Raw genomic sequence first — 18324 nt, 5'->3', positions numbered from 1 at the left:
GCAGAGTGAGCAGGCTGCTACTGCATGTCCCTGGAGGCATCATGTGAAAGATGGAGCTGCAGAGTGCGCAGGCTGCTACTGCATGTCCCTGGAGGCATCATGTGAAAGATGGAGCTGCAGAGTGCGCAGGCTGCTACTGCATGTCCCTGGAGGCATCATGTGTTGTGAAAGATGGAGCTGCAGGGTGCGCAGGCTGCTACTGCATGTCCCTGGAGGCATCATGTGAAAGAAGGAGCTGCAGAGTGAGCAGGCTGCTACTGCATGTCCCTGGAGGCATCATGTGAAAGATGGAGCTGCACAGTGCGCAGGCTGCTACTGCATGTCACTGGAGGCATCATGTGAAAGATGGAGCTGCAGAGTGCGCAGGCTGCTACTGCATGTCACTGGAGGCATCATGTGAAAGATGGAGCTGCAGAGTGCGCAGGCTGCTACTGCATGTCCCTGGAGGCATCATGTGTTGTGAAAGATTGAGCTGCAGGGTGCGCAGGCTGCTACTGCATGTCCCTGGAGGCATCATATGAAAGATGGAGCTGCAGAGTGCGCAGGCTGCTACTGCATGTCCCTGGAGGCATCATGTGAAAGATGGAGCTGCAGAGTGCACAGGCTGCTACTGCATGTCACTGGCGGCATCATGTGAAAGATGGAGCTGCAGAGTGCGCAGGCTGCTACTGCATGTCCCTGGAGGTATCATGTGTTGTGAAAGATGGAGCTGCAGGGTGCGCAGGCTGCTACTGCATGTCCCTGGAGGCATCATGTGAAAGAAGGAGCTGCAGAGTGAGCTGGCTGCTACTGCATGTCCCTGGAGGCATCATGTGAAAGATGGAGCTGCAGAGTGCGCAGGCTGCTACTGCATGTCCCTGGAGGCATCATGTGAAAGATGGAGCTGCAGAGTGCTCAGGCTGCTACTGCATGTCCCTGGAGGCATCATGTGTTGTGAAAGATGGAGCTGCAGGGTGCGCAAGCTGCTACTGCATGTCCCTGGAGGCATCATGTGAAAGATGGAGCTGCAGAGTGCGCAGGCTGCTACTGCATGTCCCTGGAGGCATATCGAGCTGGGATTTATACCTCTGGATGCAGCGTTAGGCGTGAGCTTGGTGCTACATCCATAGAAGCAGAGAGTGCAGGTTGCTATAACCCTGACTGAGAAAGGAAGAAGTGTGTTGTGCACTATATCTCTGAGACTGAGAGCTAAACCAAGAGGCGTGCTGGCCACTATAACCTTGAGACTGACAGGGAAACTAGTCATTGCAGGATACCTGGAAGGAGTATCTCGCTGGCACTATTGTTTCCCCTAGCAACTTGCACCTCAAAGTCCTATTGGTTTATAATACATCCCAAGGTCCCATACATAGCTAATTCCAGCCCATCCTCTTTACAGCAATAATACCTGTAGAACCATAACTCGGGTGTCACGTTATGATATGATGTGATATGATATGACATTTATAACGCGCCTATACACAACAGAGTGAACTGCACTCATACGGCAGCTAGAGCAGCGCAAAAATATACTGCTACAGAACAATGGGGCCCTGCGTTTGTCGGACCTTAGGCTTCCGCAGGTACAGTGTGTACAGTGCCCCAAACGCATTTATATGATGGCATTGTGACAGGGATGTTATTTCACCAAAATGGCAGGAGTAGTGGAAGTGACATCATACGACGTTGACCTCTGATGACATCACAGGAAGTGATGGCATTTGACCCTACCCCAAAGTGACATCACGGGAAGCGATGGAACACGACCTTTCACCCCATGACAAAACAGGAAGTGGCATCACATAGCATTGTTCCTAAGTACACTATGAAAAATATGGTTACGATATCACAGTAATGTGACATTTCATACAAGAATGGATCACCATATGTATCATTAATATCAGTGTGTATCGGTCCATGTTACCCAATTACTGTGAATTCAAGCAGACGTCCAAGGCCAAATTATAATGATGTGTTATTATATAGCGCTTCCGCTTTATATAGAACAAATATACATACAATATATATTATACACCAAATGGTGTCCCTGCATTGTGACTATCTGACGTGAAGCACCTAACTGCGTGCATTTGAGTACTGTCCAAAGGTAATGCTAGTTCCCAGAGCCGGTGGTGTTATTAAGCAGCAGCGCTGTACATGTGGGTTAAAGCGTGGGAGCAATTTAGAAATTAACTGAATCAAAACAAATTTGAAATGAATGCGCAGCAAACCTACTGCCTCTATCAGCCGCTGATGTGGTATCCAGCACCGCAGATGCTTATGTGCCGTAAAGTACATTCAGAGAGATAAATGATAAGCAAGAAATAACTACTCACCCGACACCGGTTAGCTCGGGATTGTTCCTCTTAAACATTTGACGTTGTACATTTTTAAGTGTGTCTATTATTCTGTAAGCCCTCGCAGGGGGATATTCCTAAATACATGTACAACTAAAGAGGAACTACTCTATCCGACATCTCCAGACATAGATTGTGAACATAGGTGGCACGGTGATATGGCGCCCACAACGGGACCACACCTCAAAATAGGTCAACTTTGCAGTTTTTTTAGACAAAGCTTGTAACAATGATGCTTTTGCATTGCTGCCATGCAACTGAGAAGGGCAGTGCAACCGGCAATGGCCATTGCATGAATTGTGCTCCACCTCCACCCCAAAAGTGAAATATATGCAATGGCTCAAAATGCCTTTCATGCCTCACTGGGACTCCTTGTCAAAGTATGTGTAGTACCTGACATAAAATCAGGCCCTTGAAGCTCATACGGCGAGCACAACTACAACACACTCTCCCTCACAGGTAGCGCCCCCTTTCAAAATTGGGGCTAGAGTTTGACGCCATACAATTCCTCCTTTCCTAAGGATCATTTAGGGATTGTTCATTTTTAAATATTCCATTTGTCTGTAAAGGTCAGTCCATTCTATATTGGGTGACGCAGTAGCTTTTAACAAAGGTACTCCAGACACAAACATCTGGACATTATTTACACCTATACCCACCACGCAAGAGCTAAATCACTTCTACTCCCTTCCAAAAGACCCCAGTTATACAAATGCTTTTTTGCCCCTCCTTCAATGTCACTTTCTACATTAAAATGAACCCTAAACGGGGCTAAGCCAAATGGAGTCAAGCATTTCACTACAGCAATAGCCATCTTAGTCTAGTAAAACTTTGAGTGTAGTCTTGCTTCTTTGTGAGATGAAGGGCAGGGAAGAGACAGTCAGGCAGGGATGATAGGTAAGAGAAGTGAGGTATAGGGGTTCACAGGTCGGTTTAAGTAATCAATTACAATTTTAGAGAACAAATAAATTGCGGGGGGATGTGTATCAACAAGGATTAGAGAACAATATACAAAGTATTTCAGGTGCAGGCGGGCATACATCACAAGGCCACTTGGGACAGAATAAATCGAGCAGAACCACACTGTGTATTGCTACACAGCAAGCCCAAATGCACTCCAAGGGGGAAATTAATCCCTATACACAGATAAATGTTTCTCAACTGGATTTGCGCCGTTCCGGTGAGTATTTGGGTACAAGCGTACCTTGTTATCTTCTATACTTGATTCGAATGGTTAATTGCAATTTCACATTAGCAAAAAACATAACATTTAAAACATCAGTGTAGAATGTATAGATAAATCAGAACCTAGATTATAGAGTTAACTCTTGGATTTTAATCTCTCAAGTCCAACAAGTTATTAGAAGCGATAGGATCAGATTTACACATAGAGCACATATTTGTCCATGTTACATATAATACACAGAACCTTTAGAACATGGAGAATGCCTTACAACACTGGCATTGTGTAAATCAGCCGCACGTCTCTGACAGTTGGTCACTTCACAAAACTATAATCAATAGATCCAATCAATATCAACTTCCAGGTAAAGTCCTTTTTTGGGTGTCAAAAAGATGACCGACGCGTTTCGGTTCATAGAACCATCTTCAGGGTATAGACTTTCACTGTTCCTATTTCACAATAATATTAATTACATGGACCCTGTAGGGTAATAGAAAAAGAAAACTATTCAGTGCAAGGTCTTGGTTTTTTAGAATCCATTAAGAGTGTAGAATGGGTAGAAAACACTAACCTTGCTGATACGTGAGTGAAGGGTACGATCAATGACCCAGTCTTCTGGTTAAAAACCCAAAGGACAGGGCCGAGGTGGAATGTGGCCAATAGAATATCTAAAATCAGACCAAAGAAGACCCATATGTAAATTGCAGTCTCCAAACAGAGGAGGACAAGCTAATTGTGGGTACGGAAAAATGAAGAGAGAGGTAAAGTGTGTAAAATGATACCATGGACACGGCGGAGCCGCGCCATGGTCTGTGGAAACGTCAAAATCAGATGTCTGCCGAAGGCGGCATTGCTATGGAGGCTATGTGTGCTCCTCAAGTGCATTCGTGTGAATACGAACGAAAGGAGCAGACCTGTAAGATCGTGTGAATCCCGATATAAATACAGAGTCCTTCTCCTCGGAATCGTACTAACAGTAACATACACGTTAGGCGGGCAAGTGCACAGAAAAACGCGACTCGAGCGTTGCTATGGGAGCCGTAGCGTTTGAACATTCAAAATTCTGGATTCTGAAGTTGTGAATCAGGATTTTGCAAACTGTGTTAATTGTTATTCACGTTCACACACCACAGCTACAAAAGACTACAACAAGGAGTAGCACCTCAAATTCTCTACTCACTTGGAACATCTCATCTGTGACAATGTCATGGTCTGCGAGCCCGTGTAGTAGTGGGAAGGTCTCATCCACAGCCATGGAGATCTCTGTACGGTGAAGCTTCAATAGGTGTCGCAGGTCTCCATCATCTTGAGGTCTGTCAGTGCCAGACATCTTACAGAGAAGCAGTGCATTAAAACAGAGGTTCTGACAAGATTTCCATTATCTGTACACTCAGCCCATTCACCCAAGATCTGCATCTTCAGAGCATCCCAATAGTCACCCTCACCCACAGCCATCACCCTTACCATCCCGTATTACTGCAAGAATGTTACCATCTTCTCCGGAAGCATGTACCCCTGCATCGTACACCCAAAATGTATGCAAGCCTGACCCCTCCATCAGCTTCTCTACCCAATCCCAGAAGAACTACTTATCTGAACCGCACATCCAATTCTCATCTCTCAAATCTCCTACCCAAGTTGTTATTGAGGAGATAATGCTGTTCTCGGCTCGCCATCAAAGCGAAGGCATTAGGGATGGGTGATGGCCATTACCACAAAGGTTCATAATGGCTGGAACGCATTATCGCTTTAGCACCCATCAGTTCTGGCAAAATGTCTCAGAAGTATGCAAAACAAGCATTGGCAACAGTTTTGGCTTTTGTGCAGATATGGGAAAGGCATTTGCAGGCATTGCCATAATGGTACTAACTGGCCATTAATTGTAGCACCTTGAAAATGGTGCACTTACCTGGGCATATGAAAGTAGTGCATGGCAAATGCCCATCCAAGTCGAAACTCTTGGCTTTGCTAATGCTTGTTTTTAACAGGACTTCAGCGAAGGACACCTATACTGCTTATAAGTCAAGTGGCTAAAGGCAGACCTGGTTAAGACATTTTTATTGCACCTTTCGCACGTGTACAAGCATTAATTAAACCACCAGGTCTCAGAAAACTGCTTTTTAAAAAAACCCTGGCATGCACTTTGAGTATGTTAAGGCTTGATGAAGGCTTGATGAAGGTAGCTCAAAGAGATCCCGGGAGGGCGTGGTTTGGGTGTGGAGGGACAGGAAGGGGGTGGGAATGGTCATAGGGATTAGCATTGCCATGGGCAATCAATGGGTGGGTGAATAACCAAACAACACCTACATGCATTGTGTCGTCCCTCATATGCCATTTCCCCCTAGCTGTATTACAACGGATTAGTTTCGGTTTATCCATGGTGCTAAAGCACCACCTTATACCCAAATCTAAAATTGTGGGGTGAGTGGCTACGCCATTGTGCACAGCATCTTCGGCTGGAGAGAGGCAGGAGAGCTGCGGCAAAGGCGAGGTGGGGAAAGAGGATGGGAAGAGAGGCTCAGAAAGCTGAAGCACAGAGGGATAGAAAAGAGTGTCAAGGAGAGATGAGGCAACATCAGAGGAGTCAGTGGAGGTGCAGTGAGGAAGAGTGACATGCCTGAGGTAATCAGAGGGAAGGGAGCATTGATGCCGTTTGAGGGTTGCTAGGGGTCACAGCTGCGACCCCTGATGGCTTCCCTGCAAGCTCTGGCACTGCCTCTGCAATCCCTGGTGAAGGATTGCAGAGGCAGGCTGAAAACGAAAATAAAGCAGGCTGTTAGAGCCCTCTGTAATTTCGGAAATCAATGCGTTTCGTTTGGCTTCCTCTAATGTGCTATGATACACAGTGCTGCAAGAGTGATGCAGTCCTCCAGCTGAGTCGCACCGTCCAGTCTTTTTCTATAAAACTCACCAGCTAAACTCTTTCACACACTGGCATGTTGCAAAGCTCAAGGGCCCTGCCGCTGAGCTCAGAAACGAGCGAAGTGCCCAGGTGCGCAGGGAATGGGAATCGTGCATTGTAACAGTTTTTCCCGCACACTGACCACTGCGCACTTGTGGCAATGTCAAGTACGGTAGTGTGCACCATTTCAGATGAGCTGTAGAACAGAGAGAGATTATGAAAAGACTCATCTCACTGACCTGCTGCCCACAAGGCCTTGGACTATTTGGGGGACAGTGGCCCTATGGAATTAGTTTGATGGTCCCAACAGCCCCCAACCCAGATGGTTCAACATGGCACATGTAAACTTGGTGGTGGATGGCTGGAAACTGGGTGGGCAACTGGCCTGATATCTGTCTGGCTGGTGTAGTGGCTCTGCTGCCCCGTGGCACCCAGTCTAAAGTTGTACCCATGCTTGTCGACCTTTATTTCAAACACCCGCATTTCTTGACAACATTCATTTTAAACACCCTGTATTCCCAAAATCAAGGAGTCCGTAAAACCATTACAACACCCTCATGCTTGACATTTTTTAACCTGCACAAGACAACCAGTCATCTCTATTGCCCTACTTGTTTTCCCTCATAGAATTGTTTCACACAAGCATCTTCTGAATAAAACGTGCACGTGTGAATACATCAATTTAGACACATTGCAGACTAGCAAAAAAAATCAGGCTGATGTGATGCAGGCATTTACTGTGAAGTATACAGAGAATGAGGGGCTTTGGAATGCTACTGGCCCTTTCCCAGTGAGCTGTGACTTGTCAGGGAAAGGGGCCATTGGCATTCTCTATTTCACACTTGTGTCGGCACCAGCTTAGAAATAAAAGATAAGATTTCAAAGAAATATGCACCCTTTATCTTGATTTTATAGATCCCCACCTCAGTGTTTTGAACATCTAAAAGGACCCTTTTCCTCGTTTTCAAGAACAAGGATGCTTACCATTCAACAATAAAAGTACCATCACCGGGCAGCAGCAATCTCTGTGGGGAAGGTGCTTGTTGTATTCTACTTCGGCAACCCCCTGTAGTGTGTGTGACGGTGCTGCGCCATTGCTGGAGGCCCTGGGCCTGATCACGCAGCGTCAAGGAGACAGGTCACTCAGTTTTCGCTTTCACTCCCGAACTGCCGGATTTCCGGCATTCCGGATCCTTTAATCATGTGTCATGTCCCGCTGTGCATGGTGACGTGACACGTACATAACATTCCCCTTTTTTTCAAATAACAAAACTTGTGCTAACTATTAACTGCGTTTTTTTCTATATTCTAGTACCAACAGATAAGAGTCCACATTAGCAGACATAATGGGGGTCATTCCGAGTTTGGAGGAAGCCATGGTGCAATTAGCACCATGGCTGCCTCCAAACCCGGGTCCGGGTTGACTGAATGGAGACTTACCGGGTCATTCCAACCTTGGAGGACCCGGTAAGTCCCCATTCAGAAAACCATTCCCCATTCCCATTCGATCCCCCATAGGGTTCAATGGGAATGGGGAAGGAGCAAATAACGGGCCCGCTAATAGCTCCCGTTATTTGCTCCCAGGTCCCTTAACGGCACCCGCTAAGGGACCTCATAATGGGGCGGCAGGGGGTTAACAGCACAGGCATCCTTACCAGTGCCGTTAACCCCCTACCGCCAGGGTCGGAATGACCCCCATAGTCTCTCAGCTTACCCGGTGCCCGCAGGGCCACCGTCGGGTCATACCCATTGTATCGCTAGCGTTGCAGTGGCTCTGCAGTCTCTTCCTCTTCCTGCTCATCCTGCGGACTTCTGGGCTTGGGGGCGTATCCTTCTCCTCTGACTGGCCCACGAGGCCATGGCCTCGCTCTTCTCCACTCTCGTGATGGTCCCATGAGGTCGGCGGCACGCCTTCACTCCCCTTTTGTGGCAGATTCTGATAATCTGTCCATAGGTCTTTTGGGTCTCGCTTGAACCATGGAGCATTTCTCGTAATGATCTCCTGTAACCGGCTGGCTGTCAACAGAGTTCCTTCTCTCTGGACCACTCTCCAGGGCGTAAGATCCTATTGGGTCGACTGCTTTGACCTTGTTGCATTTCTCAGTACCAACACGTTGTCCCCCACCTTGTGACTTGATTCTTTTGCCTGCAGCTTTGTGCTCATGTGCTCGTTGGCTGCCACTCGCTTAGCATGGGAGAGTTCCATGTCCAGTTCCGTCACCACCGTACTATGTTGGCGCGGTATTTATGAATTTAGTATTTTCCCGTACAACAGCTATGCTGGAAGTATGTCCATTTAGCTGTGTGGGGTTACCCAGTAGTTCCGCAGGAATCGATATAGGTCAACTCTCCAAGAGTTGTTCTGATCTTTCGATATGCGTAAGACATTGTTTATGGTCATCATAAAATGTTCCAAGTCTCCATTCGCGTATGGCCATCTAGGAGTGATGTGGTGGGTGGCGGATGTGTAGGTCGTCCATGTATATGGTCTGTTCCTTCCCTTGGAAAGGCGGCCCATTGTCACTCTTGATGTATTTTGTTAGGCCATGTGTGGTGAATATCTTTTCCAGAGCTAGGATTACAGTGTCTGCTGCTGTTGATGATATTATTTCCATCTCAGGGTATCATGAGCAGTCAACTATAGCCACCAATAGATAAGTTCCTTCCTGTACTGTGCAGAAATCAAAGCCGATTGCTTCCCAACGTGCTGTGCCTCTTTTCATGGACCCTATCTGTTCCGGTCTCAGGGGGTGCCCCGGTCACTTGGCATGGGTGACACAAGGAGATGGTGCTTTCTCCTTTCTCGTCAATTGGGCACAACCACACCCTGTATCGTATTCTGGCCTTTCTTCTGACTATCCCCTGGTGACCTTCATGTGCCAGAGTGACGATACTGTCTTGTAGGCTGGTGGGTATTAGGATGCGTGTGCCTCTTAGGATCAGCCCCTCGCTTGTCACCGATAGTTTTTGACTCACTGGGACTATCCCTGTGAGGAAGTCCCTGGCTGCAGCCATGCGATTGTGGACGTTCTGGAGAAATGACTTTCACTCTCCTGCCAGTAATGCATTCTTCACAATGTCACAGAAGGGGTCATCTTGAGTTGCCTTTAGGATGTCGTCAACGCTGGGTTTCATCATGCTGACAATTTTGCAGATGTGTTCCTTGATCTCCCTTGAGTGTTTTACCTAGCGTGGTGTTACTGCCCTTTGGTGACTGGACAGGAATTCCACCGGGTTCTCTGCCTCACACTTGGTACACCAATTGAAAGTCATATTGTTGGAGGTGCACCAGCCATTTTCCGATTCTAGCAGGCGGGTGCAGGCAAGATCCAGTGAATACAGGCAGCAGAGGCTTGTGATCAGTGTACGCCTTGAACATTCACCCATATAGGTACAGGTGGAAATGTCTGCAACCCCATAGGACTGTGATGGCCTCCTTCTCTATGTGTGAGTATCGCTTTTCCATTGATGTCAGAGCTCGTGATGCATACCCGATTGGCCTGATCTCTCCTGTGTGCGACGGCTGGACCACGATGGCTCCCAGTCCGACAGGGCTGGAGTCCACATATAGTTCTGTTTGTAGCATGGCATCATAGTACACCATGGTAGTGTCTGCTGACAGTGAGGTCTTGATTTGTTCGAAAGTGTCTTGACAGCGGGTGTTCCAGTCCCACTTGGTGTTCGCCTTGGTCAGTTCCCTCAATGGTTCCGCAATGGTTGCAAGATTCAGGATAAACCTGCCACAGCACGTTGCCATGCCAATGAAGCTGCTTGCTTACCTCTATCGGTGTGATGGGAGTAGATGCCACTTAGATATCCGCCACCTTGAGAGGGCCAGCAGATACACCATTGCTGTTGAATACGTATCCAAAAAAGTAATTTCTTCCTTCAGTAATTCACACTTTTCTCTGTGAATGGTAAGCCCAGCCATTTCTAAATCTGTTGAGTACCATTTCCAGTCTGCGTAGGTGTTCCTCTTTGTTGCTGGCGTGTATGAGGATGTCATTGCTGACGTTTAGTACTTCGGGTATCCCTTGGATGACTTCTTGGATTGTTTGCTGGAATACATCCGCTGCTGAGGATATTCCGAATCTCAATCTTTTGTACCGTCTCAGGCCTAGGTCTGTCGAAAACATTGTCATATATCATGAATCGCTCTGTAGCTTCAACTGGCGATATGCAGCTATATTTTTGAGAAGAACTGGGACCCCATGAGGTCTGTCACAATTTCATCCATCGTGGGTGTAATGTGCCTTTCTCTTCTGATGGCTTCATTAGGGAGGCGCATGTCAATTCAGATTTGCACTTTCCCAGGTTGTTTTGGCTTCTTAGTGACGACCATGGGGGACACCCATGGTGAATGTCCCGATACTGGTTCTATGATGTCTGTCTTCTCCAGTTTGTGTAATTCCTTGGCAACTAGATCTCGCAAGTGGAACAGTATCCTTCTGTGCCGCACCGCTATGGGTTGCACTGTAGGGTCAATGTGTAACTTGATAAGTGTACCTTTCAGGCACCCTATGCCCTGTAGAAGTGGGATGTTTTGTGAGTAGGACCCTAATATCTGTGGAGTCGTAGACGTCGCAGACAAATTCGATTATTCCCAATTCTTCCGCTGACTTACAGCTGACTAGGAACTCAATGCCTGCATTCACAACGTATACTTTAGACCTGATTACTTTCTCTCCTCTGCTCAGTGTCTTTCTGAATCGTCCCACAACAGGCAACACTGTCTTGCACCCATATGCAAACAAAGTGTCCGTGCGTTTGAGTTCTGTCTGCAGTTGCATCTGCTTAAATATTACGACTGGCATCAAATTTACAGAAGCACCGGTATCAATCATCATCACGGTTTGCTGACCTTGTATTTGTATGAGGTACTCTGGTCTCCTCTTTTGGTGCATTGGATCGCGGTCTCGGCATGTGCCGCATACAGTGACCTGGTCAGGGAAGTTTCACTTTACATGTCATGCCCCTCCACACCACCCACTTTCGGTAGGTCCAGGTAACCTTGGTTGCCGTTGAGGAGTTGTGTGGGATTCATTGATCTCGTCTCTGGCAGCTGGGCGATTGGTAATCTGTGCCACTGTAGTTGGTGGGGTAAGTTGTAGCGTCCGCAATGGGGTGACCATCTGCGCTGCTCTGGCATGGAACAGCTCCCTCTGGCATCCATATTCCAGTATTCTTGGTAGGGAAATCCCCTTCTCACTCTTTACTATTCGATGCAGTTTTTCAGAGTTCATGCCATTTATGATTTGGCACCGGATTTCCTTTTCTAGGTCATCAAATTCACAGGATAATGCCTGTTGCCTATGCCTAGTGTGGTAGGCATCAAGGGTTTCCTCCTCTGTCTGGACCGTGGTGCAAAAGGTGAATGTCTCGTAGTCGGCATTTAGTTGTGGCATAAAATGCACCGTGAGCACGTCTCTAGCAGACTGGCATGTATCCATGCCGTCTCTCACAGCCAGGGAGTTGAAAATGTGCAACACATTATCTCAGACATGCAGTAGTAGATGAGACCTCATCTTCCACTTTGTCATTATAGCCTTACATTCCATTGCCATTTCAAATTTCTGTCCTACTGATGAGGGGTCTGTATATGGATCGAACGGCCCCAGCACTGCAGTGGTGCCGCCATGATTGCGTGGACACTGCCATCCTCGATGGGGTGCCTAATCTGGGTGTTGAGAAACCTGTGGCCATGTTTCTTTTGTGTTACTCCTCTGGTATGGTGTCCCTCTGAGCTAGAAGGGGCCACTCCGTCTTACCTGGTAGGTAGCTGTGGTAGTGCTGTATGCCAGGGGTGAGTTCCAATCTTGGATGATGTGTTCCAGCTTGATTGTGGTGGTTTTCAGAGTTTAAAACAGATTAATGCACTTGCCTGCATGTGTTCCTGCCATTAGAACGTTGCTTGATGCATCGTGTTTTCCAGAAATGTGCATATTTTTCTCACACAGAGAAAATTGTGCTTACGTGTGGTTCATGTTGCGTCTCATCGCCAGTGTTGTATTCTTCGGCAGGGGCCCTCTGCAGTGTTTGTGACGGTACTGCGCAATCGCTGGAGGCTCTGGGCCTGGTCGCGCAGCGTTAAAGGAGACACATCACTCCAGTTTCACTTTCACTTTCTGGATACTTTAATCATGCGTCACGTCCCGCTGTGCCCAGTGACGTGCCGCGTAGATAACATTGCTGAAGTTAATGTTCTTCAAACCTGTGTGCTTTGTGCATAATTTCTGAGATAATACATATTTTAATTTAGCACAGTCCGTGGCAAGTGCAGCTCTAATGAACAGGGTAAAGAAACGGGTGTTGCTGTTAGGCAGAAACCTGTGCAGTTCCCTCTGGGACCACTGCAAAAGATTTAGGACTACAGGTGTTTGGCAGTAAACCCACTTGGTAGCAGTCTGTACCACACAGATTCACTTGGTAGCTGTGGCTGAGCAGTCAGACTTCCCTCAAGAAGAGTTAGGCAGTATACAGAGTATTCACAATAGGTCAAGAGCACACAATAGAACAAGTAAACACTGACCAGGGCTTGGTGTAAAAGAGATATAATTATTTATTTAAAACCACATCTAGAAAAACACACAGGCACTAATAAATAAGCAATTCAAAAACACGGTCACTAAAAGATATACACTCCCTTAAAAGAATATTAGACAAGTCTTAAGTAAAGCCCCACTTATTTTCAGACAGCGGTGAGTGCTTAACGTAAATGGCACTCTAATAGTTCGTTTTAAAAAGCGAGAGAAAAGCAGAGAACAAATTGAAACAGATCCCAACACTTTTTCAAGAACACAACAAGGGAGGGAGGCAAAGTAAAACCGTGAAGTTAGAGTTCAAGAGGCCGGATCCACCTTCAGAGGATCCAAACGAAATGTGTCCAAGGTCACACGGTTGCAGTGCACAAAGGTCTTGTAAAGGTTCAAAAAGGAGTTGGACCACAGAAAGAGACCAGTTAGGAGGTCAAGGAGGCCAGCCCAGTCGAGAAGGTTAAGGAGTTATTATTACCTTGTAGCAATCTTTAGAAAGGGAGGCCTGGCGGACACGGTACCTTAAAGTGGTGAGAATGCTCCAGTGGGGGCAGTTGTTCCTGGCAGCGGGTGCAAGTCGGTGCTTCATCCAGGGGAAGAGAGGATATCGTCGTGGAGGAAGACAGGAGTCCATTGCACTGCCAGGGAAGAAACCAGCAGTGGAGTTTCTCAGGTACAAGGAGCGGTCCGGTGATTCGCGGTTCAGTGGTGTGTGGCTATCCGGCCGGCGGGGTGCTTGGCACGGGCAGTTCGACCAAGAACCGGGCTGGGGTGCGAAGAAAGAAAGGTAAACTGGTTGTGCCCACCAGTCAGGGGAAGAAGCCTCTCCAGCCGGGAGATCTTCTCTCTCGTCGGGAAGTGGTGAGTCAGTTCCGCAGGGCTCCACCGGTGGTGTCGTCGTGGTAGGTTGGCTCAGCTTCTCCCTCATCGGATTCTCAGGTCCTGTTGTAACTTCTGAAGTTCCAGTCCCCAAAGCCCTGTTTTTATGCAGAAAACCCCCATTCACTCAGCCTAGCTGTCAATCAAACATGCTAAGTGGTGAGCCGGCCGGCTCACCACTTGGGCCAATCACACAAGAGTGCGACCTGAGTTACCAAGGTAACTCGGTCCAGGGTGCCTAAACCCCCTCCAAAACCCCCTGTGGTACCCAGACAGAGTGGCACCACTTTTGGAGGCTTCTGTGGAGAAGCCCGCCAAAAAGTGGAACAAAGGGCTCGACTTGGGTTGGAGTCACAGAAGAGAACACAAACGCCATTTTAGAATCGAGTCTTGGCAAAAAATACCAACCGGAGAATTAATATTAATTAAATAAACCGGCGGTATGTTCGAGGCTATGAGAATTAAATAATTAAAGTTGGTAGCCTCGAACAATGGGAAAATCCCATAGGAAAATATTTGCGGTCGAATATAAAAAGTAGTATCCACTGCCACCAGCCAAAACTCGATCAGGGGGGACGGAGACGTGCCCCCTCGACTAACAGACCCCTGAGCAATCGAATTGCCCCGACCAGTACGTCCACAATATGATGGTTTGTACTGGTTTCTGTTCATAATTTGGGACTAGTAAAGCCAATGGTGACTTTACATGCCCTGGGAGACAGTAGTCAGTCCCAGGGTATGGAGTCTATGGTGGGGTGTCACTATGACACCCCTGTGTTACTGCACGGAGGGTGCTGTGTAACACACATAGGAAAAACACATGAGACCCTATGGAGTAAAGGACCCCATAGCCCATAAAACACATTACCAAACAAAGGAATACCATGAATCATGTCCAAGAGTGGGAGAAAAAGAGTCTCATTCTTGGCAGGAGGAAAAAAAACAAACTCCAGAAAACCAGCAAAGCTGCTGGGGGACTCACTAGGTTAGGAAATTCAGCCTAAAGAGAGAATTCTCCCTAACAGTTGCAGAATGCACTTGTGACTGACTTTAACTTTGCTCGGAATGGAACACTACTTGCTTGAGTGTCTGAGGATTTCTGTGATTCGCTGGCATAATGTCTAGCCGTTAGGCTTGGCAACGTTTGTGGTGGGATATGTAGGTCATGTGCAAGGATGAGAGTGGAGCGTGAGTGAGGAATTTGAAGAGGTCAGTGACCTCTGATGTACCAGGGTTGTGGCAGCCGAATGGGAGAAAGCTGCTGGGGAGGGCAGGGCATATAAGGTTTGGCTGTCAGTCAGCACACAGAGGTTAGGGGACCAAACGGCACAGCCAGCAGGATGTGAGAGGAGAGGGGACCACTGGGACGTATGTATCATGTTTTCCGCACTAGTAGGGAGATCAGCAGAGCAGATGGTGTGTCAATGACATCTCTGTGTAAGCAGGGCACAAATCCTTACAAATAAAAGTGAGCCTTAACATGTGCAATAAAAAATGACTTAAGAGAGGGTTACATTTTCGTCAAGTAAACAAATTTCATTGAATGGTGGGTATGTTTCTGGCCTGTGACCTGCGCTCCTGGTTGTAAGTGGATTAACGTGTTCTGTTTTTTAATTCAATTAACCTGAGCACATTTCCTTCTTTTTAATACTCAGCCTAAAACAACACAGGGGATGGCGTCCTCCTTCTTAAGCACTGGCCATGACAATCGTTTTGTCGTTTACTGCTGTTCTTTTCATTATGCATTTATAGGCACCAGGGTGCAAGGAGGGGTGTGCAAAGTTTTGAAGGAGGTTGCAATAAGGGGTGTGCAGGTGTGCAAGAGAATGAGAAGGGAAAATAGAGCAAGGGAGGAAGCTATGGATAAAAGGTGCCATTGAGGATGAGCAAGAGGAAATATGAGGGAGAAAGGGTGAGAGTGAGAGGGTAAGAAATAAAGTGAGTGTGAGAGAAAGGATGAGAGGCTGTAGAGAGAGGAGGTAAGGTAGGTGGGTGGGGGAATACAGAGTATAGGTTGGATGGAGCTAGAGAGTTTGAGGGGGTAGGAATGGGGTTAGGGTAGAGAGAAGGGGTAGGATTCTTGGCAGAATAGAGAGGAGGGTAGGGTGGGTGGCAGTAGACAGGGGAGGTGGGGGTAAAGAGAGTGATGGTAAGAGGGGTTGGTGAGGGTTGAGAGAGTGGGGGTAGTGCGGGTGGGGGTAGGGGTGGTGTAGAGTGGCAGTAGGGTGGCCTATTGGAATCGCCACGCTCACTAGACGCAGCGCTGCACAAGACGCACCCTGAGCACAGCCCCTTCCTTTCCCTGGCCAAAATGAAAATAAATATGTTGGTTGATGTCACATAGGTAAACGTGAACCCACTGAACATTGACATACAAAAATCAAGAAAGAAAATGTTAGTGTGTGGGTTTTTGCTTTAATATGCTGCTTTGCAATGACTTGAGGACATCATAGCAAGAGAATTCCCCAGCAGGCTGAAGCCAGCTTCTGCCTGTGTTGCATTGAGAGCCTGGGTACCAGCAGTTCATGTCCTCATGTGAACTGGCGGACTAAGTATAAATGTGAGAGCACAGACACTGGCTGCTGAACCGAAAGGCTAATAATGTATGGCATCCACGAGACTGGCCATCCCACAGAGCCTAAGTGAAATCCACTTGAGCCTTCGGTTACTTAACGCATCACATGACACAGGTTAAAGCTTAATAAATGGGGATGTAGCTCGGATTGTGGGCACTTTGTAGGAACAGCGAGTCCATCCCGGTCCAGTGTTATTTTCTGTAGACAGTGCCATTCACAGTCAATGACAGGCATCTCATGGAGATTTTCAACATTCTCTGACATGTTTCGTTTTAACGTTGAGCTGACAGGAGTTGGCTTACTGAAAGAGCGATGAACGTGTGCCTTATTATCTTTGGGATGCTAAATACAAGCCACAGTGAATATCTTCCGCTACCCACTTAAGCATATACACGTGTACCCCCCCTTACGACCCAAGCCCGCCTGGCTGACGCCAGACCATCGCAGCTCTGTACTCTGCCACACTCGATCCGGTCTCTGCAGCAACCCACCCCACCCCTGTCACACAAGGGAAGTAGGCTTACGCAACCAAACAGCGCCAAAACCAAAAAGAAGTGCAATAGTTCATGTTCAGTGATATTTGTGATGTCATCTTTGATGTCCTGGGTGTTAGTCTTAGCAATGCACATAGATGGTGCGAGTTATGGTTGCTTAGCTTATTATAAATGGGGAATGTGCAGTGGTGTTTCTTTGCACTGTGAAGTATAACATTCTTTTAGTGACATTTTTTACTGAATGCACATATATATTTATGGCAGAGAAGGAAAAGAAAGGGGCTCAACAAGTGATGTCATCATTGATGTCAGCATTGACATTTCAGATGACATCTTTCATGGTGTGGGTGTTAGTGTTAGCAGTGCACAGGGGTGGTGGCAGGGGTGGGGGCTTAGTTTACCATAACTGTCGAATTTCAGGGGTTTTTCGGTTTTAATTTGAAGCATAAAGGGGAGGTGGAAAGTATTTTTGTAGTGAAGTGTGCAGGTCTTTGTTAGGGCAACTTAACCATAACATCCCCTCAACAAAGTTTTTTTTTAGTGAATTGTACGGGTTTTTAGTAGTACAATTTACATATAAGGTGTATCTAAGAAAAAATGTTGTACTGCATGGCACAGATTTTCAATAGTGCAACATAACCAACAGGTTCCTTTAGGAAGGGTTGTTTGGTTAACAATATATAGCTTCCGAAGAATGCCACATGAAAATATGCTGTCGTACAACACTGTGACATGTCCCAGAAGCAGTACACACTAACCTGAACGAAGTATGCCTGTTGGGCAATGTGGAAATAGATTTTATATTCATGTAGAAACGTATACCTTCAACATTTGCCTTAAACAACGCCAACACGTACTGGTATGCAGCGACTGCGAATGCACTACACATTATGTATTGGTTGGGAATGTTGTACTTATGTGAAAAAGACATCAGCTAAATGCAGCCTTCCTCCGTAACAAACAGCAGCAGTGGTGTAATGCAAAAGCATAAGAAACTGTGTTGCTATCGAGGACACAGACGGAAAAAAATTGTTGCCACATATACAGTCACTCATATGACCGTTTGATGCCTTTTTGCTCAATGCTGGTCACAAATTACCTTATTGCCTGCCGTGGCAAAAAATAAAGATACCCGTAAACAAAGTTAATAATGGGTTAACAATGACCTTTCACAGTATAATTGAAAAAAATATAAAACTTGAATACACTTCACGCACTACTTAGTTCTCTGTAAAGTACATAGGCGCAATAATCTTTGCCAGCAATAGACTAAATTACGAATGCAGTAACGTGTGCTACTAAATAGGACGTGTACTTTTTGTAATCCCAGGCGACTTTGGCAGTAAGGATCACAAAACAAAATCCTCTTTCAAGATGGCCGTCATAGAAAGGGAAGGCGGTTATTGCATACATAGGCCCTC

General features: G+C 46.8%; 1 protein-coding gene across 4 annotated transcripts in view; it reads right to left on the bottom strand.

The window, feature by feature from the left end:
• LOC138491614 (nuclear body protein SP140-like) overlaps positions 1-18324 on the bottom strand; it is a 3009150-nt gene that overhangs the window by 373052 nt on the left and 2617774 nt on the right. For all 4 annotated transcript variants that reach the window (XM_069618235.1, XM_069618234.1, XM_069618232.1 and 1 more), the window contains one exon: positions 4700-4849. In XM_069618235.1, the coding sequence (XP_069474336.1) occupies positions 4700-4849 (150 nt within the window). The remainder of the gene's footprint in view (positions 1-4699; positions 4850-18324) is intronic.

Source organism: Ambystoma mexicanum, chromosome 10 (genome assembly GCF_040938575.1).
Source record: "Ambystoma mexicanum isolate Mex_15411 chromosome 10, UKY_AmexF1_1, whole genome shotgun sequence".
NCBI lineage: Eukaryota > Metazoa > Chordata > Amphibia > Caudata > Ambystomatidae > Ambystoma > Ambystoma mexicanum.
The sequence above is the reverse complement of the archived record's forward strand: the minus strand, read 5'-3'. Positions and strand labels throughout refer to the sequence as shown.